General features: G+C 38.2%; 1 protein-coding gene across 1 annotated transcript in view; it reads left to right on the top strand.

Annotated features, from left to right (window-relative positions):
- Window positions 1-20,152, top strand: part of Napb (NSF attachment protein beta) — a 44,850-nt gene that overhangs the window by 1,493 nt on the left and 23,205 nt on the right. Inside the window, exon 2 of the mRNA XM_047538929.1 lies at window positions 17,953-18,032. Coding sequence (XP_047394885.1) covers window positions 17,953-18,032 — 80 coding nt within the window. The remainder of the gene's footprint in view (window positions 1-17,952; window positions 18,033-20,152) is intronic.

Raw genomic sequence — 20,152 nt, 5'->3', positions numbered from 1 at the left:
GTTTAGGATGACCGTGGCAGAAATTTTGTGAGTGCATGTTTTCTTTTTTCCTTTTGAAAATGAAAAATTCTCTGCCATCACCAAGAGCCAGTTTTTATTCTTGAGAAGGACCAGTGGTACATGTTTAGCCATTGCATTATTAGAGACAATTTTATTTTTATACAAATTCAATTGAGACTCTTAGTGTAGAAAATACACTCAATGGGTTTTGACTTCTTTTGCCAACCTGGTTCTATACAGTGCCTAGTAGTACGGACTGCAAAGATGCATGAAGAAAAGGGTCCCTGTCCTCAAGGACACAGCATAGTTGGTTTCTAAATCTCTCATGTGACATGTAGATTGAAGATATGGCTATAAATTATATATTTTATTTCCCCTCTTAAGTTATAAAGAGTATTGATTCGTGTTTGATGCTAATGCCAAACAATAACACTTTATCGATTCACAAAACATTTAAAATTTATTCAGATAAAATTTAATGTCATAGCACCTCACACTGGGAGGTGGCAGTGTATTTCAAATCAGGAGTGTCTACTTGGCAGAGGAAAAAGCGTGGCAGTGCTGAATGCTTGTCTCAGGACAACATTCCATTGGGTCAAGAGGTGTTTTGTTGTGTTGGAAAAGTAGGTCAAATCTTGAGCCAAAAATCCTAAAAAGTATTTTGAAGGACCTTTTTGTTTTTAAAGAAACATCTCTTTGGCTGTTGTTGCCTTGCCTCATTGTCAGGCCATATAGAAAGACTTCATTCATACTCGGTTGACACAAAAGCCTTTGCCTTCTGTGTCTGACATAAATTAAGCTGGTCAATTTATTATCCTAGCTTTGAGACCTGGTTTGCTTTTCTGTGCCTCAGTCTCTGCTGTAAGATGGGGATATGTCTAGTATATGCCCTAATTTGTGAGGGTCAGTGAGTTTATGTTTGTAAAACATTTAGACTATGGATTTTGGAGATGATGATTACGGGAAATGAATTTGCATATTTATCGAAACTTAAAATATTGTCAGATTCAGTTATTTAGCAAGGAAGCAAAGGGCCAAATGAATTAATCGACTTCCAGGATTTCAGAGCCAAAGACTTGATCATTGACCCTTTAATGAAATAAATACCTGAAAAATCTTTTAACCACATAAAGTACCATGAAAGTGTTATTTATATTCTGGTGATTGTGTTATATCCAGTAATATTTGGTTCCTGAAAAGTTCTGAAAAAGAAGAGTATTTGGAGTCCCATGAGTTTTAGTACTATATAATTACTCGAAGTAAAAACTAGATATAGTTTCTTTGTTACAATGGGAAGACTGAGATTTTACATCAATTTTAAATGTTTGGAGTCCTTTTTTTATATGTGGCATCACATGCTCTTGTCATCACCTTTCTGGGCTGGAATATATATCACTCTACCCTGACTCCTCCCCATTATCCGTTATTTAAAATAGTATAGTCTGTGGGGGATGGGAGGGAGGCAAGAATGGAGGAAGGAGGGACTGTATAGAGGGAAAAGAGGGGTGGGAGGGGTGGAGGGGAAGGAAAAAATAACAGAATGAATCAAACCCCATTACCCTATGTAAATGTATGCTTACACAAATAGTATGCCTCTACTTCATGTACAGAGAAATAAGATGTACCCCATTTGTTTACAATAAAAAATAAAGAAAAAAAATAGTATAGTCTGTCTCCCTGTCATACTCCTTAATTAACCACACAGAATTAACAAAACACACTGTATTGACCTGAATGTCATCAGAGCACACATATTTAAGAACAGATCAGGTAGTGCTTTCAAAGGGACAAGTATTATTTTGAAGATGTGGAACTTATTACAGGGTGCTTGGCATATTGCAGGTTTCACATGTCACAGATATTCTTAATATCCTAACTGCAGCTTAAAACCTTTCATTAGTTCACCTCCTCCTTCACTCAGTGTTTATCCCCCACCCACACTGGTTTTTTTGTAGCAGTACTGCATTCTCAGTGCTTTTCCATAACTCTTGTTTTTTTGTAGCTTTTAGTAAAATTAGATGAAAATATGCATCAATACAAGAAAGCATCAAATCATTTTTCTTTGTGTAATGCACAAATCCTATGACTTGTCTGCTTGGTAGGCAAAGTGTCGGTGTTCTTTCCCAGAAGATTCCCCTTTCCCCCTACCTGCAATACCCCCACAGTTGACAAGGGATGCAAAATTGCATGAAACTACTGTTACTAGTATCATTTTTCTGCTTAACGGCATGTTAGTTAAATAGTAATGTTTTCATTGCTGTGGAATCAAACCTTACTTTTTCTGAAAGAATTGTATTGTCATTTAGTTTGTTGCCCGAAATCAGCTATGGAATTTTGTAGTTAATTTCAAATTCTAATTTAGAATCTTAATGAATTACTAGTATGATCTTAAATTGGCCTGAGTCTGACAGTAAGAGTTTTGAATTCCAAAGACCTCCTTACAAGTTTATCATCTTGATGCTAGGAGACCATAGATTGAGGACAAGCAACCTTCTTAATGCACATCAAGTGGTGCTTGCCAGGCATGGTGGTGCATGCCTGTAATCCCAGAGGCTCCAGAGGCTGAAGGAGGAGGATTGAGAGTTCAAAGCCAGCCTCAGCAAAAGTGAGGCGCTAAGCAACTCAGTGAGACCCTGACTTTAAATGAAATACAAAATAGGACTGGGGATGTGGCTTAGTGGTTGAGTGCCCCTGAGTTCAATCCCCTGTACCAAAAAAAAAAAAAAAAAGAAAAGAAAGAAAGAAAGAAATTGGGGCTTTAGAATTAAGACAGTGGAAAGATGTTCCTGATTATTAATGCTATCTTCCCCTTTTTCCAATCTCAGAGGTTCTCAATCTCAGAGGTTATTTTGAAAACAAAACAAAAACCTAAAAATCTGGCAGGATCCATGTAAATTTAATGAAGGACCTTACAACCTATGAGGTATTTGTAAAAATTGGGAATATTTCTTAAGCGTTGTAGGCTCTTACCAGTATTCTTCACTAGGCTTTTTCAATGAAGATTGTGTATCCAAGTTTTTCCACAATATAGTGGGCCATGTGGTAGCCTTCATAAATCTTTTAGATCTTTCCCAAGTTATGATTCATATTCAAATGTAGATTGAACTTTTAAAAAATCATTAGTTTCAGATTGATTTATAGAAACAAGTGATATAGTATAAGCAATATGTATATATTTCTTATAATGTAAGAACTAGGATAATCTACATATTGGATATTTTTTATATATTATACATAAGAAATAGAATACCTATTATATATGGGAATGCAAAGCATGGACTTTGACTGATGAACATAGCCTAGTAGGTCATACTCGGAGCTTCTGATTTTTTAGCTTTCAAATGGGCAGAGGGACAGGAGTTGTTGGGATTGAATGAGGTATGAGAATGCTTAGTAAACCGCACAGAGCTTATTACTGTTCATTATAATCATTTAGTTGTCTGATTTTATGTCAAGTTACAGTTTGGATATCAAATGATAAATTGTCTGCAGTGGCCTTTTTTCTGTTTGCAGCTTTGTGTTGTTTGTTGTATCTCTCATTTTGGAAGATCTGTTTAGAAGAGGTGGTACACAGTGATGGTGTGTGGCTCCTTGGGAGTCTATTCTGTTTTGTTGGTGTAGAGACTGAGTATATTAATGTTAATACAAATCCTGATTTTTTTTTTTTCCTTTAAGAGCAAAGGGTGTATCATAGTAGCTGCACATGGTAGAAAAGTACAAATAGTATAAAGGGTTTCAGTTGAACAGTAAAATTCTTCCACACTCTTCCCTTTTCTTAATCCCCAGAAGTAGCCATTTTTAACTTTCTCTTTTTCATTCTTCTGATGGTTACCATCATAATTCTAAAAAATTTCAGAACACTTCTAATTTCTTCATCAGTATCTATTGATGATGCTGAAAATGATGAGGAATTTACTGAAATTTACGTGGTCTTCCATTTCTCCTTTGACCTTCTGGTTTTACTTAGTTGTTTCTCAATCTCCAAATATTACCTTTAAGTATATAAATAATATTTAAACCTGTAATTCTGGATCCGTGCTGATTAATGAGTGTCCAGGACACTGGATTACCCTAACTAGTTCTAGGAGACTTTACATGTTATTTTTAGACCTTTACATTGTGTTCATTTGATTAGATGATAAAGTCAGTAAAGTATTTTGTACCTTCAAATAATTTTTAGTGACTAATACAGTCACAGTAAAGAAATTGGAAGTAGAATTTTAGAATAATTATTTCTGCATTTAAATGGATCTTAGTGTAAATAATAACTTAATTGAAATTTAATAAATCAATATTTTCTTAGATTAAATTATTTTTTCATGGTAAGCAAGTATCTGTTGATCCTGTTTTATTGGGTGATTCCATTAGACATCAGTGTTGTATTTTGAAGCCCTTTTCAGTATCTGTGAGGCTAAACCTATTGCTCTTTTAGAGGTACTGATGTGGTCATTAATGGTAGCCTCATTTTGAGCTATCCTTGCTTTCCTACAATAAACCTTTCTGGATCCTACTGTATTATTTTTTAATGAGTTCTGTTGGATTTTGATTTTACATATTTTATTTAGATTTTGTCATGAGCGGCAAGGAGGGGGTCAATGAGAGTAAATTTGGTCCAAAATCAGTTGGCTTTTATCTGATGCTTTTGTCACACTAATATCACACACAACTTAATCACTAAATTATTATAAGCCCCGAATAAACAAAACTCACTCCTTACTGAGACCCGTTCCTAAGGTCCACTCCTGTGTGACGTGTCTTGAGTCCAAGGACAGCGACTCCCAAGGGCAGCAGCCAGGAAGACAGCTCAGGAGATCTCGCTGGGGAACTCCCTCAGCCAGAGTCCTGATTGGCGAGGACAGTTGGGCGGCGAGGTCACAGCAGGCAGGCCAGGCAGAGACATCTCAGGCAGGATGCACACAGGCAGCTCCGCTGTCACTTCACAGGAACGTCTCAGTCATGGTCAGGATGATGGATGGTCCATCAAGCAAAGAGCAAGTCAGTAAGTCCCCTTCAGGCTTGGTGGGACACTGGTGTCATTGATGTAAAACGGGGGCTGGAGCTAGGCTCTTCATGAGTCCTTTTAAACCCTTTTTATCAGATCCTGGCATCCGGTCTTGGTCCAAGGGAAGTTAGTTATCTTACTCAGGGACAGTTGCACATGTCTCCAACTTGGGGGCAATGTCAATCTTATCTTGGGGCAACACCACATCATTACCTCATTATAGCACAGAGCACTCAAGTTATTTTTTTGCAAGTTACACAGCACAAGTTTTTTGTGAGTTACACAGCACAGAGTAAACAAGTTGTTTTTTTGCAAGTTATGCAGCACACAGAATGTCACACATTTAACTCTGCTCCTTACAGATTTGTTTTACTTAACAATTTTTTGATGTATAGTCTTTATCAGGTTGAAGTGTTGGTGTTACAGGTGCCTCCCAAAAAGAATGTAGGAGCCAGGTGTGATGGTGTGTGCCTGTAAACTAGGCAGCTCAGGAGGCTTAGGCAGGAGGATTGAGAATTCAAAGCCAACCTCAGCAACTCACTGGGACCCCAAGCAACTCAGTGAGACCCTGTCTCTAAATAAAAATTTAAAAAGGACTGGGGATGCGGCTCAGTGGTTGAGTGCCCCTGAGGTTTAATCGCTGGTGCAAAAAAATAAAATAAGATAGAATGTAGGAGTATAATCCACTTTTGTGAAACCATTGAACATTTTGTGGTATTTCTTTGATAACTTTTTCTTCTTTGGAATTTAGAGTGTTTAACTTTTCTATTTGTACTAAGGTATGTTTTGATAACTCCTAAGCATTTTCCTAGGAAACTTTTCATAAAGGTTTTTAAAAATTTACTTGCAGATTTCTGAAAATGTTCTGTTTCAACAGTTCTTTCCTTCTTACCATTCTTAGTTTTGTATTTGTGCTTTCCTCTTTTCCCTTGATTCTTTTGATCCTTTTTCTCTAATTAATATTTTGATTTATTCCACTGGTTTCATGTCTTCTGCCTTACTAAGTTCTGCTTTACCTTCATTATTTTATTTCCACTTTATTTGACATTTTTTGTTTTTCCTTCAGGCTCTTTTTTGGGTATAGATATTAATTTGTTGTTTCCATATTATTATTATGGATCCAAATACTTATGGTTTTATTTACATTTGTGGCTATTTAAAACTACTTCAATTGTACACAACTGTAGATCCTTATGTATGATGTCTTCATTTTGATTTGTTTCCCCTCTGAGCCAAGAGTTATTTAGGGACTTTATTCCAGGCAGAAGAACCTTTTTGTATATTATTATTAACTTCTGGCTTTACTTTATTATAATTAGAGAACTTCCCGAGATTTTCTTTGCTACCTGTGTTCAGGAATGAGAGAGTGAATATTCTCTTACTAGGGATTGATAGAGATTTGTAAAATCTAATTACTGATTATATTGTTTAGGTCTTCCTTGTCTGTATTTATATATCTATCTGATCTGCTTTGGAATAAAGGGAGTGTATTAATGTCGCCTCTGTTTTTTTGATTCTTGCATCTCTTGTAGTTTCTGATTTATGAAAGTGACTACTGTTTTTGGTACATACATATTTATAACTAAAGTAATTTCATTAATTTTATGTTTAGCGTTATGAAGTGAACTTTATTCCATTTAATGCTTTGGAGCTCAGATTCTACTTTGTCTGATTCCAATAGAATCTCTGCTTTCTTATAGTTTGTATTTGCCTGCTTTAGGACTGTATTATGTAAGAGGATCATAACATTGTTCGTTCCATTGCCACATGCTCTGTGCTGCCTGGCTCCCTCTCCCCTTGGAGCCTATGATGACCATGTGACTGAATTGAGGAAGTATCAGTGGAAGAGACAGGTGCTCCTTCTGATCAAAAGTGCAGGGAACACCTGGGCAGCTGCCATGGGTTCCCCCCTATAAGAAAATAAGAAGATATCCCAGATAACTGCTTTCCAGAATAGAGAATGGTGACCCTTAGAGAAAGGACCAGTAGCCACATCACCCTGCAGTAACCAGTACACTGAGCAAGAGACACCTTTGGGAGATGTTGGGGTTATTTGTTGTGACAAATCTAAAAAAGTCAATTGATATATTTGGTATACTTTTGGCTATTTTAAGTGTTACAGAATGACTTTTAGTTTCGTCCCTTGTACTGAACATGGAGTTGAGTTTTATTTTAAGAGCAAATCTGAAAACCTGTTTCAGTGGATATTTTTTCCTCCCTTCTACTGGGTCTTTTGGCTTTTTGTCTATCCTCAATATCACTTTTTCGCCTATTCTTTTTTCCCCTTCATTTCATTTTCATTCTCTTGGCTGTTTTCATTTTTCTCCTCTATAACAGTAGTACCTGTTCTCTGAGGTATAACAAAGATTTCACTTCTAAGATGATTTTATCCTTTTCTCTTTCAAGAATTTATAACAAAACTTCATCTTATTTTTTTGTGTATTTCTGGTCTGAGACTTTTTAGATTTTTACTTTTATGACGTATTTATATCTGCAGAAATTTTTTAAATATTTAAATCACATGAGGTGTTGTTTTCCTCTGTTTTGTGGTTGTTATGGGAAGTACATTTTTGTCAGTTGCAGTTTTCCATCTTAGATATTAGCTTTGTATGAATACTGCTTCTTTTTTCTGTTTAATGTTGCCAAGTTTCGTGGGCCTACATTAGCCCAAGTTTTTATGATGGAAGATTGAGGGGGTTGATTTATTTCATAGAGTCTGAGTTTGCTCTTTTCTGTTAGTACAATTAAATGCAATTTCTGTGCTGAACAGTGTTATATGGAGCGGTGGGTAGAGGCTTGGTCCGTTTTCCAGTTCTGTGATGCTCCTTTCTTTTGGAAAGATTCTGAATTTATCTCCATTGCTTACATTCCTTCCTTTCACTGCAAGGCCTCATAAATTAACCTCCACTTTGTAAGTTGCCCCCTCTATCTCAGAAGCAGTGTCTTCTGGAGATTACCACCTTAGCAAAGGCCCTTCCTCGTTTGCCAGCTGCAGTGCTCCAACCCTGTAGGTCTCTCTTCTGGTCTTTCCTCACTCTGATGGGTCTAACCCCCAGTAAGGAGTACTGTCACTGAACCTCCATTGCAAGGGCTCTGTGGATCCCCTCTTTTGGCCACAAATTCCCTCCTGACTTTAGCAGGAGCTCTGTTGGCTCTGCTGGTTTAGTATTTGTGTATATAGCCGACATTGTCCTTTAGAAATTGAAAAACTCATCAATTATTTTTTAAAGGTTGAGATTCAACTCAAAGATTTAATTTTTATAAAGATTAAAATTTACTGTTGGCAACCATTTGGCTATGTAACAGCCATTTCTGTTTACCTAATAGTTGCTACTTCTTAGCTTTCTTATGTATTTATCTTCGTTTTATTTTATTACTGGATCCAGTCTATAAATATTTCCCTCCATAAGAAAATGACTGCTCTATCTATCAAGCTGAAGCATTGTGACTGTTGCCAAAATGAAGTCCAGTTAGCTTTCTTTGACATACCTGTTCTCATCCACTATTTTAGGAAATTATGCTTCCACACAGGTGCTTTTGTCAGACAGTCCTTAAATGTCTCAGATTGTTTCCTGTGTCTGAGAATTTATAATTATTTTTTTCTTACATAGATAAAGTGAAAAGCTCTTAGAATTGAATCCAAGAATCCAAGACAGCACTGAAAGCTGCTCACCTCACTGACAGGCTTTAGGGCAGGTAGTGTTTTTCTTCCCATCTTCATCCTGATTGCTCATGGGAACAGGCAGCAAAGTCAGGTCCCTGGGCCTTTCTGCTGTCTTGAGTTTCTGTATCATCAGTGTAATGAAAAGACAAAGCAACTTTCAAAAACTGCCTCAAGTCTTATGGAAACAGCTTTAAGAATTCACATTAGCATTCTGGAGAGTCTCCCTCCTGCCTACCTCTTTAAAACATGTATTTTTATTTTTAATTTATACTTATAATTGTATAATATGACATTGCAGTACACATAGACAATATAATGATCAGATTAGAGTAATTCCATTTCTGTCACCTTAAAAATTTATCCTTATGTCAGAACATTCAAATTCTCTATTAGCTATTTTGAAATAGAGTTAAACCCTACTTAGCTGCAGAACATTCGAAGTTATTCCTTCTATCCACCTGTACCCCATTAACCATCCTTTCTCCATTCTCACCCTTCTCAATCTCTGATAACCACTGTTCTACTCTGCACTCCTGTGATATCAACAGTTTAGCATTTTAGCTTCTACATATAAATGAGAACACATGATATTAATCTTTCTGTGCCTGACTGACTAAATTTACTGGCCTAGTTTCATCTGTATTGCTGCAGATGACAGAATTTCTTTCTTTTTTTATGGTAGAACAGTATTCCATTGTGTGTGTCTACTGCATTTTCTTTATCCATTCATCTATTGATGGACACCTGGGTTGATTCCATATTTTGCTTTCTGCCTTTATTTACAATGTTCACCTGGGGCCACTATCTCCCCTGCTGCAGAAATTTCTACTTTTTCTATCTCATGAAGGAAACTAGACTCTTTAGAAATATATTAAATCCAGAAATAAAATAATCAGTGTAATTTACAGAAATAAAGCATCATCTGAAAATAAATTGCACTTGGAATTGATACTATCACCAAATAAATACTTCTATATGGCAGAGGTATTTTTAAACAGATTTTTAATTTGTTTTTCCACTTCTGAATACTTAACTATATTTCCTTATTGTTTTGAGGGGCACATGGAAAACTTCTTAAAAACTGTAGTGTGGACAGGTTCTTTCACCCAGGCAGGCACTAAGCAGTTAGCATTGTCACTGTGGCCTGGACAGGCCCTATGCTGGTCCTTAAACCCAGAGATCATTCTAGTGGCTAAGGAGACACTGTTGGTAAAGTAATGAAGAGGAGAAACTATCCTGTATGGTAGGGTACCACCCCACCTTGCCCCAGGCACTACTAACAGTGATTCCTGTTTTCAGTTCTTTGATATGGTTTGACATTCCTTCAGGGTATCCTGATGATAGAACTGAATTTTTTCTTTGGTTCTACATGCACATCATCACAATGCTGTCATTGTTATCTTTTGAGATATTTCTACTCTAATGTCTTGTGATTTTAGAGGCATTTTTATTTCTGCCTCTGCAGTTGTCACCTTTTTCTTTCTGGTACATCTCCTTATGTGTGTGCCATTAATTCCCACCCATCTATTTTCTTATCTCCCTCCTCCCACCTGCAGTTTTAAAATAGTGTGTATTATACTTGCCAGTGTGATACAGTGCTCCAAAACAGTGATTACTCAGGATGGGGGAAAATCAAGACTTAAGAGTATTTGAGAATTAATTGGTTTTGACAGCTCTATTCACTGACCTCTGTTGGGACATATTGAACGTGGTGAGGTTGAATGTGCTCTCTCAGACTGCCTCTATCCCTGAGTTTGATATTTTTTCCTCAGCATTCTGACCTCTCTGTGGACAAAGTATTTCTCTCCTGAAATATGGCACATGTTGAGCTCAATCAAGTGTTTGCTCAATAAGCATGATCAAAAAGAGGGACTCTGCCTTACCCCTGAAATTGAGGGGTCTATTCTACTAGAGCTGCAGGGTGATGGTGGTTCCTGTGTAGCTGGTCAGTGTTTTCCTTTCATGGTGAAGAAAGCATTTTCTTCTTCAAGGTCAGAACTCTATAATACCAAAAAACAGTTAATTTAGCTTTCTACAAGTCAATTTAGTGCCATGTAGTTACATTATACTACTTTATAAGATAGATTCTCTCACACAATCTCATTTCTGTTTTCAAGATCTACCCCTCTGTGAGACTCTACATAGCAATCTGTGGAATTATTTGAATTTGAATTCTGAATATTTGTTCTTAAAACTTAAAAAATTAACTTTCATATGTATAAAACAATTTCAAAAAATACATTTTTCTATGAGATTTTACAGTTTATATTCTGTTTAGAACAGGGAGTCTTCTCTGGTGTTTTTAAAGTGAAGCTACTTCCATTTCAGGAGGAGCAAGCATCTCTTGGACTAGCAGGGTTCATTTAATATTTTTATAGCAATCATTAAATTTTAAGCCAAGAGTTAACCTGTACTGCTGTCCTAGGCTGGTGACCACTGTGGGCCACTGACCTCCAGATATCATTTTCTCTTCTGTAAAATGGAAATGGTGTCTTTTGTGATTGTTGTAATAATGAAAATGACATATATGAAAATATCAGGTATAAAACCTAGCATAATGTACAAGTTTTATTATTCTTAGCTATGTCTATCTCTGAAAATAATGTTACAGTGGTCCACTTTCTTTTTGAATATAGCCCTTGCTGCTCTGAGGCTTATTTTTAAAAGGACTTTTTTTCTCTCTTCTCCCCTCTCCCCCTCCCTAGCAAGATTAGGGAGAAAGTGTTATCTTTTTTTCTTCCCCTAGTTTTTTGTCCTTGAACACACCCACCACAGGAAGAAGATATCTGCCAGAGGATCTAAGAAGTGAATATCTAACATACCATTAGGGCGCCCTGGGACCCCTTACCCCAGAGCACAACTGGAATGCAACCTTTGAAGAGTTCCTTTAAAATCCCCCTGTTCCTGAGGGGCAGAAACACAGCCTCTGGGACTGGGAGTCCCCCTGGGTTTCTCCTTTGCTAGCAAAACAATAAACCTTATTTTTCCTTTTTCTCAAAATCGTGTCCTCATTATTAAATTGGCATGAATTGGCATCAGAAATAAGGACTGAGCTTTCAATAACATAATAGGATAATGTACATTTTAATTAAAGTAGTTTTATTTAGAACCTTTAATAAGAATGATTGCACTGTAATTACTGTTCAAGATTTCTGGTACTCTGTAGAAAATAGATAACAACCAAGTGGCTTGTTTTCCTTAGCTCTAGGGAGCTATGGCTAAGATTGAGAAGACTCTCATATTAGGAACTTTCCATTGAGGAAACCTATTGGCTAATTGTTTCTTTAAATGTAGATTTGAAATGGAGAAAAAAAGGGACGTGAAAGAAAGCTTTTCTTATTGTGATGCATCCTTTTTGGTGTGGCTTGTTTCCCACCTGTCATTCATGGTGTAACATAACCCCCAAAGGTTTTTGGGGGGCAGAGAACAGTTTTATTTAGATACAGTTCATATACCAAATTATTTACCCATTTAAAGTATATTCAGGGACTTTCTTTTTTTTTTTCATATCCAGAGCTCTGCAATCATTACAACAATTTTAGAACATCTTACCTCCAAAAGAAACAGTGTACCCACTAGCTGTCATTCCTAAACATACCTTTCATCAACACCACCAGCTCTGGTATGTCAGTCTGTTTTGTGCTGCTGTAATAATACCTGAGGCTGGGTAACTTTACAAAGAACAGAAAATTTTATCTCAAAATAATGGAGACTGGGAAGTGCATAGGGTATCTGAGTCCTTGCTGTGTCCTCACATGGCAGAAAAGTGAAAGAGAGAGAACCCACTCACACAAGCCCTTTCTGTATGACCTAATCCATCGTATAGCAGCTTAGTTTATTCATCATGAATTTAACAAAAGCTCGGTCCTTGTCCCCTGATGCCAGTTTAATAATGAGAACACAGTTTTGAGAAAAAGGAAAAAGAAGGTTTATTATTTGGCTAGCAAAGGAGAGACACAGGGGACTCTAGTCCCCCAGAGGCTGTAGTTCTGCCCATCAAAGCAAACTGAAGACTTTTAAAGAAGCTCTTCAAAGGCTAAAATTCCAGGTGTGCCTTGATGGTGTGTTGAAATTTACTTGTTAATTTGGGAGGTAGTCACTTCCTAGGCCTTCTCCTTCCTGTGGAGCACTGATAACTCAAGGTAATCTTGTTCCTCACCCCCAGGTTAGGGAGGGGGAGAGGGAGAAAAAGGAAAAGAAAAACGTATTCCTTTTAAAATAAGCAGCAAGGACTGTATTCAAAAGGTAAAGTGAACCACTGTTACAATGATCTAAAAAAAAATTCATTAGTCTTCATCTCTCCACTTCTGTTGCATTGGGGATTAAGTTCAACATGAGTTTTGGAAGGGACAAAAGCATTCAAACCATAGTACTAGACAACTATTCTGTCTCTAGATTTGCCAACTGTGGACATTTCATGTGTAAGAACCAGAAACCACTCCAGACACGGGAACTCACTTAAGAGAGTTTATTAAGCAAACAGTGTCTCCCTGCAGGGTAAGAGAGGAAAAGAGAGAGAGTACGCACACAAGAGAGAGAGTGAAATGGAGGAGAGAGCATAAAAGCGAGAGAGAGAGAGAGAGAGAGAGAGAGAGAGAGAGAGAGAGAGAGAGAGAAATGGTGGGGAGCTCTCCTTAACCAGTCGAATTCCGCAGGGCTTACAGGGGACCAATAAGGGAGAAGGATACTTGCTAGCTGACTGATGAACCAATAGCTAGCTAGGATGTTCACAGACTGACAAGAAGTTGGGAGGCAGGGAAATGACTAGCATAAAGGGCGGGGGAGCAGCTTTATATTATATCATGTAAGCGGAATAGTAATGTAACTGGCTTCTTTCATTTAGTTTAGTATATTTTTAAGGTTCAACCTTGTAGTAACATGTTTTGGAACTACATTCGTTTTCATTGCCAGATGATATTCCATTGTATGTGTATACCACATTTTATGTATCTATTCATCAGTTTCTTGCAGGGCTGGGGCCTTCCAGGAACCTGAGGCAGTGTGAAGGCCCCTCTTGAAACCCCATTTCTTGGGAACAAATCAGAAAGATTACAGACAAGTTGCTGAGTTTATTAGAAGGGGTAGGAAAGGGGAAAAGGGGATACTCTCAAAGAAGAGAGTGAGTGGGTCCTCAGAGAGGAGAGGGACAGCTTGCTCCTGCCCTCCAGTTTTCTTGGGAGTCCCATTGAAGCCAGGGGACAAAAAGACGACTCCAGCCTGTTGCTAAGGTGACCTGCCTCAGGAATTGTTCCTTCTGGTAAAGAGTTGTAAGAGTTGTTAATGGGCTGCTACCTTCCTGGATCATTCCACTTCGGCCCACCATTTGGTTATATATACAGGATTGGGAGAGGAAAGAGGAGAGATGAGGCAGGTAGAGGGCAGGAGAGCAAAGAAAATCTAAAATAGAGGGGCAGGACATCCCTCTGTACCCCGCCTTCCTCCGGGGAGAAGTCCGTTTCTATAAAAAGTCTGTTTTAAATAAAACTTGATTTCCACGCTTGCCTTTGTGTTTCTGTGGTGCTCAGTCCGGTATCACCATAGAAGTTTCCAGAGAGTCACACCCAAGTCCATCTCTTTACTTTTGACTGACAGTAGTGATACCTCCGATTACTGATGACAATTCTACTTCCTCAGGTGTTGGATTATAACAACCAGAGAAACACGCCAAGGCAAGCTTATATTTAGCAGATTTTATTTAAAAGTAGTAACAGACTTCTCCTGGGAGGGAGAAGGAGGCCAAGGCTGATGTTCTAGAGTCCCAAGAAGTGAATGCACCCTACATCTTTTATAGATTAGGGTCTTCTTCCTTCTTTCTCCCTGATTATCTCTCTCCTTCCTGCCTATCTGACTAACCCCAGGAGTTGCCGGTGACAGCCAAAAAGGTGAGCTGCAGATGGCAGGGGAGGGCCAAAGTGATTCAGGCAGGTAGGGGCCCAGGGGGCATTAATTAGCAACTCCTTGCCTGTAGTCTTGACAAGAACAGGTAAATTTGGTAATCAATGGACTTGGAGATCCTTGACATTCTATTCTGCCAGGAGCAGTCTCCAACTTCCAGATGCAAATGGCTTTCTTGGCCTGCATTCCTGTATTTGACCCAATCTCCTATTCTACACTAACTGCCTATCCCCAGTTCTGGCTTCAGTAGGATGAAATCAGACTATGAAGTCCCCACTGCCATGACAACTCTAAGTCACTTTGGGTCCCTGCTGACCAGTCTAATTGGATCCTATTCTTATAGATTTTTGTGGTTAGGGAGGGCTGGTGGCCAAACAAAAGTGGACAAAAATGACCCAAGGAAGCTTTATTGGAATTTGGCTCTTGGGCGAAATTCCCAGCCCCAGGGGGTTACAGGTCAGGGTAGAGAGCCAGAGAAAATCACATGTGGCCCCCTGCCTGCAATAGGTTGGGGAAAGGGCTTGAGGGTTTAGTGTCCCCCTAGGGTTGACTGGGGACTTCCATTGATTGAGGAGCGGTTGCAAGACGCCACTAAGGTTTATCTGCCAGTGTCTGTGTGGTTGTTCTTTAGCATGCTGCTCGCTGCCCGCTGCCTCAGTTGTTCTGCTCCCTCCCACGTAACCACTTAACTTCCTACCTAACAAGGGGGAATTATCCTTGTATTTCTGAATTCTGGGATCTGGTCTGTTTAAGGGTCACAAAAGTTTCCTCTTTTAGGGTAACTTGTGTTCTTTTTATCTGCATTTTGGGGCCTGCATTTTTCCTGCAGATAGCTGGTAGTTTGCTGAGCATGTAACACATATCCTGTCCACTTAAGCCAGGCGGGGCTCAGGTAAATTACTTTTCAGAGGTGAAATCATGTGGAGTCAGCATGGTGGGACCATTTACAAAATTACCTCCTGATGATTCTGCTATTTACCGGTGAGGAGTTCTGCTTCCTCAAATTTTGAAGTGTGAACATTAGAGAAGCACACCAAGGCAAGCATATTAAGCAGGTGTTATCTAAAGGTAACAATACAGACTTCTCCCAGGAGGGAGAAGGGGGCCCATAACTGATGTTCTAGAGTCCCAAGAAGTGAACGCGCCCCACATCTTTTGTAGATTGGGGTCTTCTTTGTTCTGTTCTCCTCCCTTATCTCTCCTTCATGCCTACGTGTTTAGGACCAGGATTTGCTGGTGACATAGCAAAAAAGGTGAGCAGCAGATGGCAGGGGGAAGGGCCAGATAGAGATTTAGGTTTGGGCCCAGGGAACATTAATTAGCAATTCCCTGCCTGCAGCATTTTGGGAGGGGTAGTTAGGCAGGTAACCTTGGTGATCAAAAGGGTTCTGGAGACACTGACATTCCAGTCTCCCAGGGGCTGTCTCCAACTTCCACATGCAGATGGCTTTCTTGGCCTCCATTTCCTTGATTTGACTGATTCCCTATTTCTACACTAACTACCTGTCCTCAATTCTGGCTTCACTAATCTCATGTTCCCACCCCTCCTGTCTGGTATGTATCCCCTATCAAGTTGATAGGCATTTGGGTTGTTTCCATTTTATGACTATTGTGATGAATGTTATTGTGAACATTTGTATACAAGTTTTTGTGTGGACTTAGGTTTTCATTTCTCTTGCATGTGTGCCTAGGGGTAGAATTACTGGGTCATATGGTAACTCAGTGTTTAACCTTTTGAGTGACTGCCAAACGTTTTCCAAAATGACTCCACCATTTTACATTCCTGCCAGTAGTAAGTGATAGTTCTGTTTTTCCCCTACATCTTCCCTAAAACTTCCTGTCTCTTATTTGAGTCTAGCCATCCTCAAGGGAGCCAAGTGGTATTGCCCATGTGGTTTGCATTTCCCTGATGGCTAATGATACTGACTTATATGATGTTGTCTTTAGTAGTTACTAGCATATCTTTGGGAAAATGTCTAATCAGACCTTTGCTCATTTAAAAATTGGGTGACTTTTAGTCTTTTTATTATTTAGTAAGGATTCTTTATAGATATATGTTCCTTATGAGATGAATGATGTACAAATATTCCCAAAGGTTTTTATATGCTCAACACATGGATCTAGTTTATAATAACCATCCTAATTGAGGAATTACTCTGGGTCAAACTCCGCAATGGCACCTACATGTGGATTATTTCTTTTGCCTCTCATAATAACCCAGAGTTATAGATAGTATCCTCAGTTTTCATGTGTAAAAACTGTGATACAGAAAAGTTAAAGAATTAGCACAGGTGCTTAGTAGTTATTGCCCTCAATCTGGTGAGTCACACCTGGTCCTCCCTGTATATTCAGCCTTGACTCTGCAACAGGACTCCTACAGAGCTGCATACCCTCAGCTTATTAAGTTCCTGGCACATGTGTTTGCATTCATTAATTTTCATATTGTGTCCAGTCTCCAGGGTTCAGCCTTGACCTCTCCTGTCTGAGTCCTTAATGTCTACACTCCACTCTGAGTTTCTCATTATGTGTACTACACAGTTAGGGTCTGCTGGGTCTTGATTTTCCTCTGGCTAATTTTTATTTATATAAAATATGAATATGGATAGACAAGATAGGTAACTGTCTTTCATAGAGGAAACTTAGCTTAGTAAAACCAAAGTTGAATTAGGAAGCTTTGGGGAAATTACAAAAGATTAATTTTGCTTTTATGTAAGAAGAAATTTCTGCACAGCTAAAGCTGTCCCTCAGTGAAATCAGCTACCTGGTGAAGAATTTTCCAGAACTGTATGTATTCAAGCAACAGTGGAACACCCTGTGCTCAGGATATTGTAAAATGCCTTCTTGTACTGAGTGGGGGCTGTGCTGAGGCCACCTCTACATTAGAGAAGGGCTTGCCCCTGACAAATAATACAGTAAGCATGGCACTTTCTCATGTGCTCTGGCTTCAGGTTTTCTTTCTATTTTTAAGTCTGAATAAACATAGTGCTAAACTCTTGAGTAATAAGTTAAAAGTAAATCCTTCAGAATTCAATCTCTTCTGGAAAAAATACTTCTAATTACTCAGATTGATATAAAATTTAAGTTTTTCTAAGTGGAAAGGGCTTTGGTTAAAGTTATAGACTGGATTCAGTTTGATCTGCCATTGAGACTCAATTCTGTGGTATCCATGCTATGTGCCCTTGGGCAGTGGCTTTACCTTTGTATGCCTTAGTTTTCTTATCCAGAATATGGGTATAGTAAGAGTATCTCCTTTGAGCAGCTACAAAGATTCTCCAGTGTTTGTGTGATACATACTAAGTGCTAATTAAATGCTTGTTATTGAGGGAGGGAGGATGAGGGGTGTAGATTGTTGTTAGAATTAAATGTAACCTCATGTTTAAATTTTTCTTAGAGGAAACACAAGAATAGAAGAGGCTTGTGAAATGTATACCAGAGCTGCAAATATGTTCAAGATGGCTAAAAATTGGAGTGGTATGTACAAAGACTTTGCTTGTTTGCTTTTTAGACAGATACTTTAAAATCATTTTGTAGAAGGAAATGACTTTTTGTTTTCCCTAAAAGAGTGAGACTGCATGCCCTGGAGATAGGTATCGATCCTGCAAGGACTGCTATCTAAGTGAGCCAAGCTTGAAACTTGGCTTCAAGTCTATAAGCACAGGGACAGTGTCTATCTTAGTTTCTATAAACCGCCTAATACAATAGGTTTGTAGTAATAATGAGAAAGAATTAAAATTGCATGGAATTAGGAAGAATAATCTTTGCTTTTTACTAATGCACTCAAATACATACAGTGCTATAAGGAATGAAAGTTGTAGTGAAACTCATTGAAAACAGGTAGAATAAAAAGAATTGCTTGGTTTTCTTTACCTAAACATTGGTTGAATATTGCTAACCATTCCCTACTAAGATAAGTGATTGTGAGCCCATCAAGAATTGCTATGAGGGGAGTTGGGGATCTTCACATAACCCTCAGGGACTTTTTTTTTTAAGTAATGACTTTTACTCAGTTAAATTACACATAACAGAATCAGCAGGATTTTTCCTTTCATTGGCCTGAGAAGAGATGGCCCTTTCTAATACTGTTTTGAGAAAAAACTTCATCTCTCTTCCCCTGGAAAAAGAGACATTTCAGGGCCAAATAAGGTATTTCTGAGTGAAGATGGAGACAACCTTAGACCAGAGCAGGGAATGTGGGTCCCTAGCTACGGCTCACAGCTTCACTGTGATGGAAAGTGGTTCTCTTACCTTCTACAAGCTATTTGTTTCCTTGTTTGTATTTGAGTATACACTTTAAAATCATTTCAAAGGAGAAAAGTCTTTTGAGTTAGATGAATTTGAAAGGTCTCTACTGGTTCTGAAGTTCTTTTTAAGTTTAGTTTTATAGGTAGAGTTTAGGTAAAGGGAGATACCATGTTTTCAAAAATGCACTGAGGCCTGAATTATATTGCACTGGTAAAAATGCAGGAGGAAAAAGTATTATTCTAGCATCCCATCTTCTTTTCAAATCTTGTAATATAGTTAGAAAGTGATCTTATCTAAGAAGACATGTTATTTTTTCTTGTGAACAAATAGTCTACCCTTTGAAAAACTGCATCAGACCATTTATCATTTATATAAGATATAAATTATATATAAAATTATATATAATGATATTATTTATATAATGAATGGGGGCTTTTTGTGTAGCCCCTCCCCCAGTCTGTTGTCTGGTGTGGTGCACCCTGTATTGTCCACCTGACATTTCTGTGTATCTAATCTGCACTTTCCCAATTTGTAGTAATGACATGAGGTTCATCCACTTATATCATTCCAAATAAGAAACGACCTTCTTAACAGCAGCCTTCAGGGATGTCTCCTTCATCTCTGACCTCATCCCCTGTTTACGCCTCTTGTGCTCCAAACTTCCTCCTTGAAACCTTTGCTTGTGCTGTTCCCTCTGCACTTCTCTGCTAAATAGAATGTGACCAGTTCACTGCTTCCCTCAGGTCCTTCTTCAAATGTCATATTAGTGAGCTTTTCTCTGGCTACCCCTTTTAAAAATAGCAATCTCCTCGTTCCTGGAAACACTTTTTTCTCCAATGCCCTATCATCATCTAGCAAAAATACATAAATTATGTGGTGTTTTAATCATTTTATATTTATGTGTTTTATTGTGTGGTGGCTCTCATTAGAATGTAAACCTTGGAAGACAGGCTGTTTCGTGTGTGTGTGTGTGTGTGTGTGTGTGTGTGTGTGTGTGTTTTTATCTCTGCTATATCTCAGAGCCTGGATTTTTTACGACATAATAGCTGCTTGGTATGTTTGTTAAGTGAATTAGTAAATATTAGACTCTAAAGTTAACCCCATGTTGCTGTGGTAGTCATTATGACACTGGTTGCACTTTGTAATTTTGAAAGTTTTTTTTTTTTATAATGATTAAGCTAATGCTTTTGATATGCATCTTTTGAGAGATGTTACTGACAGGTATTAGACTTAGTTTTACAGATGAGGAAATTTAACCTGAGAGATTGAATGACTTCCCAGAGACTGTCAAGTTTAATATATGCTCCTTTAATGACACTTGAAGTCCTGGCAAGGCTGAACTGCCATTT

The sequence above is a fragment of the Sciurus carolinensis genome, chromosome 2 (assembly GCF_902686445.1).
Source record: "Sciurus carolinensis chromosome 2, mSciCar1.2, whole genome shotgun sequence".
NCBI lineage: Eukaryota > Metazoa > Chordata > Mammalia > Rodentia > Sciuridae > Sciurus > Sciurus carolinensis.
Note: the sequence above shows the minus strand (reverse complement) of the source record. Positions and strands in the feature narration are given on the sequence as shown.